The 14,271-nt window shown below is 33.7% G+C and overlaps 1 protein-coding gene and 1 non-coding gene across 9 annotated transcripts in view; one reads left to right on the forward strand and one right to left on the reverse strand.

The window, feature by feature from the left end:
• Nucleotides 1-14,271, forward strand: part of LOC125067115 (obscurin) — a 102,811-nt gene that overhangs the window by 64,713 nt on the left and 23,827 nt on the right. For 7 of the 8 annotated variants that reach the window (XM_047675545.1, XM_047675555.1, XM_047675536.1 and 4 more), the window contains 9 exons: nt 6,777-6,869; nt 7,317-7,616; nt 7,773-7,923; nt 8,044-9,618; nt 10,782-11,609; nt 11,821-12,060; nt 12,587-12,728; nt 12,868-13,058; nt 14,094-14,215. In XM_047675545.1, the coding sequence (XP_047531501.1) occupies nt 6,777-6,869; nt 7,317-7,616; nt 7,773-7,923; nt 8,044-9,618; nt 10,782-11,609; nt 11,821-12,060; nt 12,587-12,728; nt 12,868-13,058; nt 14,094-14,215 (3,642 nt within the window). The remainder of the gene's footprint in view (nt 1-6,776; nt 6,870-7,316; nt 7,617-7,772; nt 7,924-8,043; nt 9,619-10,781; nt 11,610-11,820; nt 12,061-12,586; nt 12,729-12,867; nt 13,059-14,093; nt 14,216-14,271) is intronic. The other variant, XM_047675511.1, reaches the window with a different exon arrangement.
• Nucleotides 10,271-10,342, reverse strand: Trnae-cuc. Its single transcript has one exon. It is a non-coding gene; the product is annotated as a tRNA-Glu (tRNA).

The raw sequence follows: 14,271 nt of genomic DNA on the forward strand, positions 1-14,271 counted from the left end.
TTAAGCGATATATTTTAACGATACACAGGTCTTCTTACGACTGCGCGATAACTGATGTGATAAGAAACTTCTAGAAGACATACTTCTCAAAGATGCGACTAAGGGCTAACTCAAGTTTAAAAATACATTGTTAAGAACATAAATATTTTAGTTTGTAGCTGTTACGCGATTTCCGACGGATTGGGCAAAAAATCAAGGCTGGATTAGAGTGCACCTAGAAATTTGTAACGTTTGAGTAAAACTTCTCCGACATGAAATGTCTGAAATTTTACCGGTTAAATTGTTTTTAAGTTCAGTAACTATAACTCCTTTGTTAGATATGACAATTTTCCATGAAAATTAAAATATCTTCTCCGTGTTTTGTCGTACGTCTACAGAACAGTTCTAGAACGTTATTACCTAGTTGAAATTTTCATAGAATACGTACAACTATGGACAATATTTTGGCAAATAATAAAACAACAAAGGGATACCAGAATATTGTTGATGGATAAATCCAACCTGCACTTATACGAGTTTTTATTATTAATGAACCTATTGCCTGGATCTATAACACAATCTTAATTGAACTTCAATTCGATGTATTCTTAATGATCTCCATTCGCTCATAATTTCATACTTCAAATATTAATAGATTTGTTTTGATTTGTTAAACCTAAAGATTTATATCCTACCTAAACTAATAATACTTCGGATTAAGATAACTATGAGCCGAGATGGCCCAGTGGTTAGAACGCGTGCATCTTAACCGATGATTTCGGGTTCAAACCCAGGCAGGCACCACTGAAATTTCATGTGCTTAATTTGTGTTTATAATTCATCTCGTGCTCGGCTGTGAAGGAAAACATCGTGAGGAAACCTGCATGTGTCTAATTTCAACGAAATTCAGCCACATGTGTATTCCGCCAACCTGCATTGGAGCAGCGTGGTGGAATATGCTCCAAACCTTCTCCTTAAAGGGAGAGGAGGCCTTTATCCCAGCAGTGGGACATTTACGGGCTGCTAATGTAATAAAAAAAAAAAGATAACTATTCCATAATTAAAATCAAAATAAACTTAATAAATGCAGTGAATTGTACAAACTTTTAGGCTCAGTAGCTCAACATCAAGTATACAGCCAAGCGATGCGAAAGTTGGAGATTCGAAGTTCAAATTTTGGGCTATTATAGTCCATCACTCGCAAAACAATCTTTACAGGAGCGAAAATTGAAGTAATTAGTAATCCCTTGTAAATATGCGAGGCTAATATTGCTAAAAAAAAAGATTAATAAAACTCACAATTAGGTTACGGGTGTAGTACAAGTTTTGCCGAGGATTGACGACTTCTAATTGTGACCAATGTTTGACATTTAAAATGCCGTATAGTAAGAATAATCATTTTTTACGTTTCCAATGCCTTCGGGACTAATATGTTATGTCTTTTGTACTTTTAGTTACTCACCCTTCCAACCGGATAACAACAATTGCGACGAAGAATTGTTATTTGGTAGTAGAATGTCGAGTGGGTGGTATCTATCATGACGGGCTTACATAAAGTCCTACCCATCAAGTAAAATAAAATGTTCATCATCACCAAAATATTTATGAAGTTTGCTCACAAACAAAAATAGTATTTATTATGACTCGTTTGGAATTCTAAATATTCCATTTCTACGAACAGATTACGTTTTTAAATATAAGTATTTTGCTCCAAAATTTTCATCGAAGTTCAATCTGTTTACGCCAAAAAGTATATCAAGTAGTTTCAACGTACTATATTTACTAAATGTTTTTGAACCTGTTGATAGCAGATTTCTTCCGCCGGTTCTTCTCAAGCCCCGAGTGTTTGTTATTAAGAACCAGCGGTAGGGTTTTTGACAGTTGAATAACATTTTTGAATTCGACTTCTCAACTTTTTGGTAGTTATATAACCATCAAAAATGTATATATATATATATATTAAGTATGTCAATATATAACTATTTTTATAATTCTATTAAATAAAATACATATTATACTCCAAACAAACAACTTTTATTAATTTATTAACGATACAGATTTTATTTATTCTTTATTTCTCTTCGAGTAAGAGAAGTTCTTTTTTCAAATTATGGTGGCTATCATGTTTACAGTTTTTCCTTTCACTCTATTATCTAAATTAAATACATTTATTTACACTAGAATTATATACAAATAAAAAAATATTAATAGTTTCCGTACAAATGTTAAATGACCTATTGACTATCATTAAGGTATAATACTTTGGGATTACGCTTGAGAAAATTATTTTTTATTCATTAATAAAAAAAATTGCTGCCAAAGCTATTAGGCTGAAAAGGGCTATTTGTAATCACTTTTCTAGTTAGAATATCTTTCTAGGACATTTTTAATAAACTTGTGCTACTTTCAATTGCCTCACTATTTAAAAAAACAGTATATGTGCCAGAATATTTACTTATTTTGACAGAAAATGTCATTGTGACAGCGATTGACACAAGAAGTAAAAAAAATATTGTAAAACTAAGTTTCCAGTTCCGCAAAGTCAAAGTATCGTGTCTGGAGGAATGTAATAGGTACAAAGCATTTATAATTGTTAAACCCCACAGATACTTTAAGGTTTACTAATTTTCATCTATCATTTAAAGGACATGATCCGAAATTACCTAATAGTACCTGGTATAGAATTTGAATAAATTGAATTAATAATGATTGCATTGTGCAAATCTCATCAGAACCCTACAGTACCTAAATATTGCATTAATAATAATCAATGTATTGATTAATAATGGTTTTTTTTTGACATATCGTATACCTTAGAGTTGTTCGATTATCGATACCAATTGCAAATTATACCTTACTAATATTATAAATGAAACGTTAGGATGTTCGGTTATGTTTGTTACTCAATCATGCGAGATCGACTGAACGGATCTAAATATTAATTTACAAATAATATTAATGCGCAAAAGGTTTTAAACCCTCCGTAAAATCGATTGACCTGAGCGTTATATATGCATCTTGAATCTTAATTTATTAAACACAACATTAAATAAAATTATTTTTGACTTAAATTGATACTCAGTCATAAAATATGTCTAGTTAATGAGGCAAGCATTTCAGAAGACGAAGTCTTTTACCTAGAATATTCAATGATCCATTAGTTACTTCTTGCTCAGACACAAATCACTTGAAACTTGTTTGTCTATCTGAGCATCGTAACTCATCGTTATAAATTACCAACTTTAATAATTGACCATTTACTGTTATTATTCTTCTAAGTAATTTAATAAAACAAAAATATTGCGTACAGTAGAAATAAAATACGTATTCAATATAAATAAATTTATGTGTAGTGTAAATATTTTTAAAATCATTAAATTATGAAAATAATATGTTCGTCATTGCAAAGTTATGTCAATCAGCAAAATTTACATGTGTCAAAAAGATCAAGCCAACTTGAACAGGGTATAGTATGAAAAATATGGTCAAATTGTTTAAGAGAGTAATACTGACTTACAATTTTACTATCCAAAATGACATTTCAATAGTGCTCGTTCGAACATTGGCTACTTTATAATAATTTGATTTTCACATTCGATAATTCGTGACGAAATTAGAGAAGATTACTTTGATAAATGTTTTCTCGAAATATTTCATGGCAGCGTCAACAGCCCGCTAACGTAATATGTCAAGGTGGTCTAAATATATCCCACATTCAACGGATGAATCCGAATTATGATAGATCTAACACCACTTCATATTTGATGGAACAGCTTATTTTTGTTGTAATTTACTTGGTGGTAGGGCTCTGTGCTTTATTTGGGTAGTTACCACCTATTTATTAAATAATAGCGCCAAACAGCAATACTTAGTATTTTTGTGTTTCGATCTGAAGGATGAGTTAGCCAGCCTAACAAGTACACGATACATAACATCTCAGTTCCCAAGGTTAGTGGCGCATTGGCGATGTAATGTCAATATTTCCTTCAGCGCCGTTGTCTATGGGCTGTAGTTAGTACATACCATAGGATGGTCCACTTACTCATTTAATTATAAAAAAGACATATAATTCAAAATTTATTTTTAAATTAAGAAAATTCCGTTGAATCTATATTTAATTAAAAGCTTTTACTCAACTTCCGGTTACAATGTGCGCGTCGAATATTGATTTCGTTCCGCCAGAGTATTTGCGCGGAAATTTCGCAAACACTTTACGCGTATGTGGCAATAATGTTAAGTTAAACAAATGTATTCGGTTTAGTACATACATTAAACAAATAAAAGCTTGTTTCTGAGCTTCAGCCAAGTGACCCAGTGACTAAATAACCCGATAGTAAGAAAGTGTGAATCTCAACCGAAGATAGCGGGTTCAAGCTCAGGCAAGTATCGCTTTATTTTCATGTGCTTAATAGAAGAGTATGATTGATCTCGTGAATGACGTTGAAGTCAAATCTGAATGAATTATAATTAAAATCGTAAATACTAGAATAACAGCCATTTTAAATTGATTATATCGATTGACGATGCACTTATAAAATTATATGAAACGATTTTGTATTTCAACGTAAGTACCTTTCTAAATTAAAAAAAATCCAAATAAGAAATAGACGGAACTGTGCACACATATAAACTTAACCTACTATGTCCAGTAACATACAAAAATCATTCCGATAAATATTTATATATAAATATTTAAATAACCATCAACGGTAGCTTAAAAATGTATAGGACCTAAATTGTATGAATGTAAATGAAGCAACTAAAAAGTATCTTATCACAATTCTCGTGTCAAGATGAACAGCCGCGTTATCGCAAAAAAAAAATGAATCACAACCCTTTTTCAAAATGGCGGCGAATGCACTTAGGAAATCGAGGTCGACAATTTCAAGTTAAGCTTTTCTATGCCCCCCTACAGCATATCCAAAAATCAGTCTTCTAGATTCATTTACATTTCCAGTATACAATGACAGGACTATATGTTGTTTAGCTTAATAAACAAAATTTAATTTCTAATAAAGCAAGTGGAAAAATATGAATCTTATCAACCTAAAATAATAAGTAAAAATCTTTGATTCAATGTATATTTTCAGACAGAATATATACTTGAATATATGATTTTATAATTCCGTAATGATGAGTTTCTAGCCAATTCATCGGTATAATCAACTTTGTGAGCCGGCTCAACAATTAATTTCGTAAGATGACATGGTGTTTCTTAAGTGTTTGCAGTTAAATGAATCATAGTGATAGATTGTAATGAATTTTATCGAATAAGTAAGATTCAAATGGAGAGATGGAAATTCTATTGTCATTTTTTTATTTAAAGTTGGTGGTGTATACTGGCGACCTGATGGCATGTGGTCACATCAGCCCATACATACTGCACTGTAAAAAAATATAACGTCCATGCGACACAAACTTTAGGAACTAAGGTGTTATATACCTCTTTTTTCTCGTTGGAAAAACGCGTTACGCGTTTCCACTACTAAAGTGGGTATATAGGGGTATGTGGGACTCGCTGGGGCCCAGGACTGCGCTAAGTACACCGGAATACCCACTAATAAACCAGCGGTACCTTCTCCATCTTTTCAGTGGGCGCCACAGGATCGCTTTCGCATGCTACTGTGACGAAGGTGTTATATTCCCATTGATTATAGCTCACACTCTAACCGAATTAAACCAAAAACATTAGAATCGAAATTGACAAATACCACATATCTATTCTAATTTAGGTGCAGAACATAATATCTCCACTTTTATACGTATGAGTAATATATTTATCGACGAAAACTTAACAGAATTTGTATTTAGGAAGACCATTCATAGCGTATCATTGTATTCATTTGATCCACTGCCAAGTGGTATTGAATTATAGCAGCGGTCATGATGAAACACTTTTGCTATCGTTTCGATTGCAATCATTATGTATAACTTTAGGTAATTTAATGTATTAGGTTATTTTGTGTCTGTTCAATATGAGTATTGTTTGGTTCGACGATATTTCCTTAAAAAAAATATCGGATGTGTAAACCACCAACCCGCATTGGAGCAGGGTAGTGGAATATGCTCCTAACCTTCTCCACAAAGGGAGAGAAGGCTTTAGCCCAGCAGTGGAAAATTTACAGGCTGTACATGTTGTTGTTGAAAAGATGTGCATACGGACCTATTGTCTTGTGAAGTATCATAGTATAAAATCTATCCAAATGTTCACACTTTCATGCTTCATTAATCCACTAAATTTGGGCGGTTTCTCACCTTGCCTACATTTTTCAGCTCACCTGATTACAAGCAAGTTGTGGTCGAGGCCTACAGAGATATTTTTTTTTTACTTGCCGTCATGGTTTAAAAATTTTACGAATTAAAGTGACGTAATTATGCAACTTAAATCTGTTACTATCGTATTAGAACTGATGTCTTATAGAAAAGAAATAATATTATTATTTTTAAATATTTAAGTGATATATTTGTAATCGTTTTAACCAGTTAACGTCAAATTTCAGTAACTGAAATTGAAAAAAATTACCTTTTAGTATAAGAATAAGCACTCGATTGAAGATTTATCAACACTTCGAGTTTAATAAAATTTAATTCTCTAAACATATTTATTGCTTAATTAGTTTAAAACTTCCAAAAATCTATCGTATCACATACTGTATGTAAAGAGAAGTAATTAAAACGTCTAATAATCTGTAGATTACTGAGTTATTTGCAAATTTGCATCCATATTTAAAACTATCAAATAAAACATCGTGTTAAGAATAACAGCTTGCTAATAGTTTGGTTTTTAATCTCTGCAGGCTTTGGCAGACAAACTCGGAGACGACAAAGGTCTTACTGAGCACCTCAAACTACCCATCCAAAGGATCAACGACTACCAACTTCTTTTGAAGGTAATTAGCGTCATCGAATCGCTGTGATCATTAATCACATCCATAAAAAGCTAATTTATTGATATTTCACTGTTGTTAGGTATCTTGCCAAAAATTTTAATCTAGATCTTCAACATAGCAAGTTAATCTTCAATGTATTTAATTGAGCTGAACAAATAACCCTTTCAACAACGTTGTTTATGGCCGCGCTGGTGAACAATGATCCCAAAATAACTTTTGCTTATTAGCGTGTGGGAAACTGCGAGTTTTAGCGTCACGTTACGTTTTGTTTCTAGATTTAAGTATTACCAGTTAAATTTAACTGCTCTTGATTCATGAATTGTATAATTCCGTTTCATTCATAAACAAGCAAATAACGTAAACGGATATTACTTACGTTATCAATAATGAAAATAAATTTGAAAATCTGGTCCTATTTATTTTTGAAATGTTATGTTTATTCTGCAGGAATTAGTTAAATATTCAAAGCGCCTTGGCGACGATTGTACCGATCTCCAGAAAGCTTTAGAGTTATTCCTCGGCGTCCCCAACCGCGCCACAAATAACATCTTCATCGATAGTATCGAAGGATATCGCGGGAATATCTACAAGCTTGGTAGATTGCTGACTCACGATTGGTTCACAGTCGATTACGACGGAGAACCCAGAAATCATTACGTATTTCTTTTCAAAGCGAGAATTTTGCTTTGCGAGGTCCAGAGAGTTGGAGAAGATAGATCAGTCTTTGTACTCAGACATATTGTTAAGGTATGTAAAGTGATCCCAAGTTATTTTAGAATAATATTTTGAAAGAGCCTTCACATTTTTGTCGGCCGAGACTCAGAATTAGTTACACTTGTACAATGTTTTATTCACAAATTTTCTTAGTAAGCAATTATTTAAGAATTACATTTTCATCTCCAGCTTCCTGAGGTAGAAATCAAAGATCATCCAGAAAGTACCAAGTTTGAACTTCACCAAAAAGATCCTTATCTTGTTTTTAACTTTAAAGCGCATAAGGAATCTGTAAAAACTGCTTGGCTGCGGGAAATTAGACAATACGCCAGTGATCTTGGTAAGACTCAGATCTAATATTAATATTATAAATAAAATAAAAATTATCTATTTTTTATAATTTTATTCAAAAAATGTAAGATATATGTAAGATATATTAGTATTTATTTATATATTTCAGTTGCATTAGCGGAACACGCCGCTGATGACTTACAAATACTACCCCAGGAAATAATAGAACAACAACCAGAGGAGAGAAGAAAAAGGGAACTTGAAGACCGACAAGAAGAGAGGCAAGAGAAAAAATCTCGAGTCGAAGAACTCGAAGTCACTGAACTTTCTTCTAAAGAAGAATCACAACAAGTCATTAAAACTAAACGAAAAGCGTCTTTTGAAGGTGAGCACACGAGCAAAATCTCAAAAGCTGAAGCAACTGAGGTATCTTCAATTACTGAAGTTCAAGAAGTGCATAGCAGCGTAAGCACAGTTGAAAGTCAAGTCACAGCAAGTTTAGAGTCTACATCATTTACGACACAAGTTAGTGAAGTAGAATCGGTTACATCTCAGTCTCAAATTAGTCAGCAAACAATTATTCAAACAAATGAAAACATAATATCCCAAGAAGAAACCGCAGCGTTATCAATTGAAACCGCTCAAAAAGAAATTGTTCAATCTGGGAATGGTACAAGTGAAATAATCGCAGATAGCGTGGTAAAAACAGAAGTTAACACCAAAGCAGAAGGTAAAGTTTCTTCAAAGTCTTTATCAGAACAAACATCCAGCACAACTCTAGATAGCACTTCAATCGAAACAAAATCTAAAGAAGAGTTATTAGTAGAAAGTAAGGTCGCTGAGGAGTCAGTAAAAGATTCAGAATCTGTGTCTTACAGTCGTCAAGTAACTGAAACTATTGCATTAAGCGAAGTCCAAGAAGCTGTAAGTTCGGTTAATCAAAACGAATTAGGTGAAACTTCTCAAGAAATAATCCAAACAACATCTACAAATGCGGATGTGAAGTCATCTGAATCGTCTTGTACAGATACAGTTCAAACTATAAAAGAAGAAAACGTAGTTACAACAGAATCAGAATACGAGAAAACAAAGAGCTTATCTGCCAAAAAAGAATCAGTTGTTGAAGAAAAAGCTGAACAAATATTAAATATAAACACCAAGTCATCACAAGAAACATCTGATAAAACTCAAGAAACTATTTCTTACAGTCGCCAAACTTCCAAAGTTTTAGTCGAACAATTACAAAGTACAGAGGAAAAAGAGGTAAAAAGTAAAAGAATAGAAGATAGTGAGACCCAATCAGCTTTTCAATCATCACTTGAGTCTAAAGTTTCTTTAACATCGCAACAAAGTGTAATAGAAGAAAAAAAACAGGAAAGTAAAAAAAACGTTCAGTCTTCGAAAGAAGAATCTGCAGTAACATCAAACGAGTCTAATAATACAAAAACTAGCTCTGCTGATATAACTGACAAAATTGTTGAAAAAACTAAAGCCGAAGTTCTAGAAAACGGAAAAACCACAGAGAGTCGTTCAAGTATTAAATCAAAGAAACTTGAATCTAAACAAATAACAGAAGTCGATCAAACTGCAGAGGTATCTGTGTCACAAAAAGTTGAAGAAACCAATCAAACTGTAACAACAGGAGAATTAGGTGAGAGAGTTTCTGCAGAGGATCAAGCTGTAACCACAGAGGAAGCAGACGGAGAGATGTCGAGATACAGCCGCAGTTCGCGGCTATCTGGAGGTGAGCATTACATTTTTTTTAATTTTTATAACTTTTAACCAAATTCAAATTAAAGAACGCATTAAATAAAAATGACAAATTACATTGCATTCATTTCTTAAGATAAGAAATAATTCAAACGCAGGAGTATTACGAACGATTAAAAATTTTGCTTTTGATATCAGTTGTTGTTGGTAGGTTCTAACGAAAAAGCATTTTAGACTTCCAGTTGTAATAGTAGTTGTTACAAATATTTAAAACGAGTCATACAAAAATAAACACAAAATAAAAAAAGAATGACTTATTTTATTGTTAAGACCGAAATATCTTGTTAAATAAGTTTTTTTATATTAGATCTTTATGTATAGATCATTTGCTTCGGATATCAGAAGAATATCTATAATAATGTATATACTACGTACGATTTTGTACTTCAGTCAGTCGTAGTTGTTCACCTAATATGAATACACACCATATTATTGATGAGAAGTTACTCTATTTATCTGCTTGTTTATCTCAACTACGGAATGGAGTTGTAAAAACTGTTCGTATTAAAATATACTCGAAGCAACACCTATCAAAATGCGTAATACATGGCCTATGATACTTATTTTATTATCAAAACAATATAATTTTAATATTTCAATTAAACATGAAAAAAAAATACTCATCCTTCCGATACCGGGAATCGAACCCGAGCCTCCTGGGTGAGAGCCAGGTATCCTAGCCACTAGACCATATCGGATGTGATCAACGGAGCGTAAACTATAGTTCGTGTTCAAAAGCACAATTATTTGTAAAACGTTTTTTGTTACGATTTAAGTATTTGGTTACACGAATGACTATATTATTTATAAAATTGATAAGAAACCTAACAAAATATGTGTACTGTAAAGTAAAAAATCTTTAAAAACAAGCGTTAATGCAACAACGAAAACCAATTACAGTCAACATTGTCACAGCCCCATAAAGTTTACAAAAATTTGTGAAACTCGTTTAATATTTATATACGAGTTTGCTTGCCCATACTTATAGGTGTAATTATAAAAATCTTGAAAACCGGAATACAGAAATGTAAAGTGTTGGACTTTTTTGTGGATTAATTCACAAAGCTTGTACTCGTCCTTTCTGTGATTATAACTACGAACATTATTAAAATAATTAAAAATAAACTATATTCACAGAGTACTCCAGTAGCAGTCGTAAGCTTTCAACCGGTGGTCGTTATGAGTCATCTTCATACGATAGCACTGGTGCTTCTTCTTACCGTCGCGAGAGTGGCTCACGCATTGAAAGCGCTAAGTACGAAGCTGGTAGTGTTTTAGAGGGTTCAGCTTCATCAAGGTACGAGTCCAAGTACTCTACTTCTAGTAAGACCGAAGGTGGTTCCAAATACGGAATCGAGTCGAGCTACGATACCAAGAACGGCTCCAAGTATGCTATAGAATCCGAAAGCAAGTTGGACAGTATCGCGTCTAAGTACGGCCTCGGTTCCAACACTGAGACTCAAGTCGAAGGAAGGACCAACAAATATAGCGTCGAATCCAGTTATGATGGAAATTCTACTGATACAACCAGTAAGATTGATAGTATCGCCTCTAAATATGGGTTAGGTACCAATTCCGAATTGCAAATCGAAGGTCGATCCAGCAAGTACAGCGTGGAAGCCAGCTACGATGGCAACTCTGTAGATACGACCAGCAAGATCGATAGCATTGCGTCTAAATACGGACGTAACTCGATTACTGATAGTGCCAAAATTGAGGGTCGGTCCACTAAATTAAGCATTGAGACTAGTTACGATGGAGATATCAATGGAGAATCGAAAATTGAGTCGAGCTATACAAAAATAAAGAACGGCGATACAGTATCCAAGAAAAAATACTCGAAAACAAATATTTCTAATGATTCAGTTACGGAAGAACGTGCATCGACAAAATCGATTTCAAAATCGGAATCATCTGACGGCAAACCTATATTCGTGAAGACCATCGAAGGCCAGAACATCGAGCGTAAGTCAATAACGTAAATCGAACACTTCACGTTAGAAGTAGACACACGTTAGCGCTTGTATATATGCTTTTAGTAATAACATACACACACACTCACATCGTGCTAACGCTTCTATGTTCCCGCTTTAGAATTTTTACGGACATAAATTCCACAATAATGTCGAATTTGTCTCGTAAGAATTCTCCGCGTAACAGTAGTTTGGATTCCCAGCTGGAGAAAACGCAATCTTCGAATGCGCGCTGCAGGAAGCAGAAGCTAAAGTGACGTGGCTGAAAGACAACAAGCCGTTCAGCGATCGGCTCATGGATCGAGTTGTGATGGAGGAGAGGGAGGGCCGGTACCGCCTCGAAGTGCTGCACTGCAGGGAAGACGACTCGGGCGTATATACCGCTAGGGCGGAAAACGTAAAGGGCAACGCACATTGCACCGCTCAGTTAGTGGTCCATGAGTGTAAGTTCTCTTTCATGATTGATTTGGTGCGTTGATTTTAAATTACGTTTGGTTTCAAATATCTAGTACGTATATTGTCTTTTGACCAGATGGTAAAACTTAATATACAAAGTTATCGTAATTTGTTTACTTCGCGATTCTTCTATTTTGATTTTATACTTTTTAGTATAACAAGTAACATAACCATACGTAATAAAAATCAACACCCATATATTCAAATAAATAATTAAATGAAATATTTGTGCTCAGATAGCAATACTTAGATTTGTTCACAATAACGCATGACTCCGGCTACCATCAATTAAATCATCGTAAAGCGTATAACAAATTAGGCTCTATCTCTCTGTATAATTTTCCTGTTTTCGCCGCTGAACTAGCTAGCGTATCTGTTTAGAAGTATGCATGTAATTGTGTCGTACTTTTGGTATAATAATTATTAATTACATTTATTTGAAGGAAAAATCTAGTGCAGGGAAATTAACTATTTTATATTGTCTACTAATACAATTTTTTCAATATTATATAGTGACTCCAGAGGAGAGAAAACAAAGGAATGCTCTAAATGCGCCTTACTTTGTAGTAGCGCTCAAGGATACCGAAATAATGATGAACACCTACCTTCGCTTTATGGTCAAAGTCAAAGGCAACCCTAACCCTGAGGTGAAATTGTAAGTATAGCATTACATATACTCAGAAATATGCCATTTTGAAATTGTGTAGAGCATTTCTTTTTATTTTATTTGACAAAGGTTAAATAAAAAAGAAAAATCATTTAAAATTTACAATATTTTTTTCTAATTTAATCAGCTACCGTGACGGTAAAGAGATCGTAACGTCTTCGACTGAAGAACGAGTGAACATCGTACGTACGCGCGCCGAGCGCGGCTGCTACGAGCTGGTGATCGCCGACGTGCTCGCCCAAGACGCCGGCCGTTACTCTTGCCGAGCCATCAATGAATATGGCGAGGTCACCTCCGAGGCTCTCGTTACCGTTGTCGGTAAGTTCGTAATGGATCAGGGTAACGAAAACTGCATTAACATTTCGGTGTCCTCAAAGTTCAAGTCTATATTGTTAAAAATTTGTTAGTATCAAAATTTATTCCAAATTATACATTAAGAAATTAATTTTCTGATACAAACTCTCAGATAAGTTTTGGTACTGTAAAAGATATATAATTAGATGGAATTTCTTCTTCAATTAGTCCTTCCTATAGAATTAACTAGGAAATTAAAAGTAAATAATATTGCCAGTAATTTATATTGAGGAATAACTAGCTCTTCATCACGTCACGTCCGCGTCAATTTTTTTTATGTAAATCTAGTATTTTATGTTTTTATTTCGTTATCTAAATCCAGTGATTTACTCGTGATGAATTAAAGAAGAGGAAATTATTACTTTTGCATTTGTGGATTAAAACAAAATATGCATTTTGTTTATAATTCATCTTTGATTTAAATTATTTATTTCGTTTCTTGATTAAAAATGTCACTACAATCGCCACATAACGACCTAACCTAACAAATATCTTACATAAGTGTATAATTTCGGAAGAAATACATTTTTTGCATAAACCACATCACTGTCTAATCTCATGTACCGAGATCTGAACCTTGTAAAGTCACAATAGCATTAAATGTTTGCTTCCAAATCCTTAGAATACTTTAATACTTAAACTTTGACCTTGAAAGTTGTTTCCAAACCTCAAACGGTCGTGTACAGTTTAATACACAGATTACACGAACAATCTGTCGTTCGAAAGTTGTCGCTATATCGAAATAATTTGATAATATTCGTAGGCGCCCGTTATTACATGACTGACATACATATGCCTCGTAACACAGATCTTGCAAGGATGTTTGGACCGTATCCAATGTTTGTTTATGAGATAGTTACGATCTATATATAATTGCGGCTAAATTGGTGCCGCACGGGATGATTTAAATGTTATTTTGTTATCTGCGAATGTGATGCGGTTATACGAGTTGTTTTAAAGTACTAAACTTTATTTGTTTAAAAATGACGTCTGTTTCAGACGATAAGAATATATTCGGTGAACTGCCTCCGGGCGGAGAAGGCCTACTGGCGAAGGGAGAGAAGGCCAGCTTCACTTGGAAAAAGGATGGGGTGGATTTCGACCCTGAGGAGAGGTTCAAGGTTTGTATACATTCTAAAACATCTCATTCAAGTAAATTTCTGTATATCGTACAAGG

This window comes from Vanessa atalanta, chromosome 1 (genome assembly GCF_905147765.1).
Source record: "Vanessa atalanta chromosome 1, ilVanAtal1.2, whole genome shotgun sequence".
In the NCBI taxonomy this organism is placed as follows: domain Eukaryota; kingdom Metazoa; phylum Arthropoda; class Insecta; order Lepidoptera; family Nymphalidae; genus Vanessa; species Vanessa atalanta.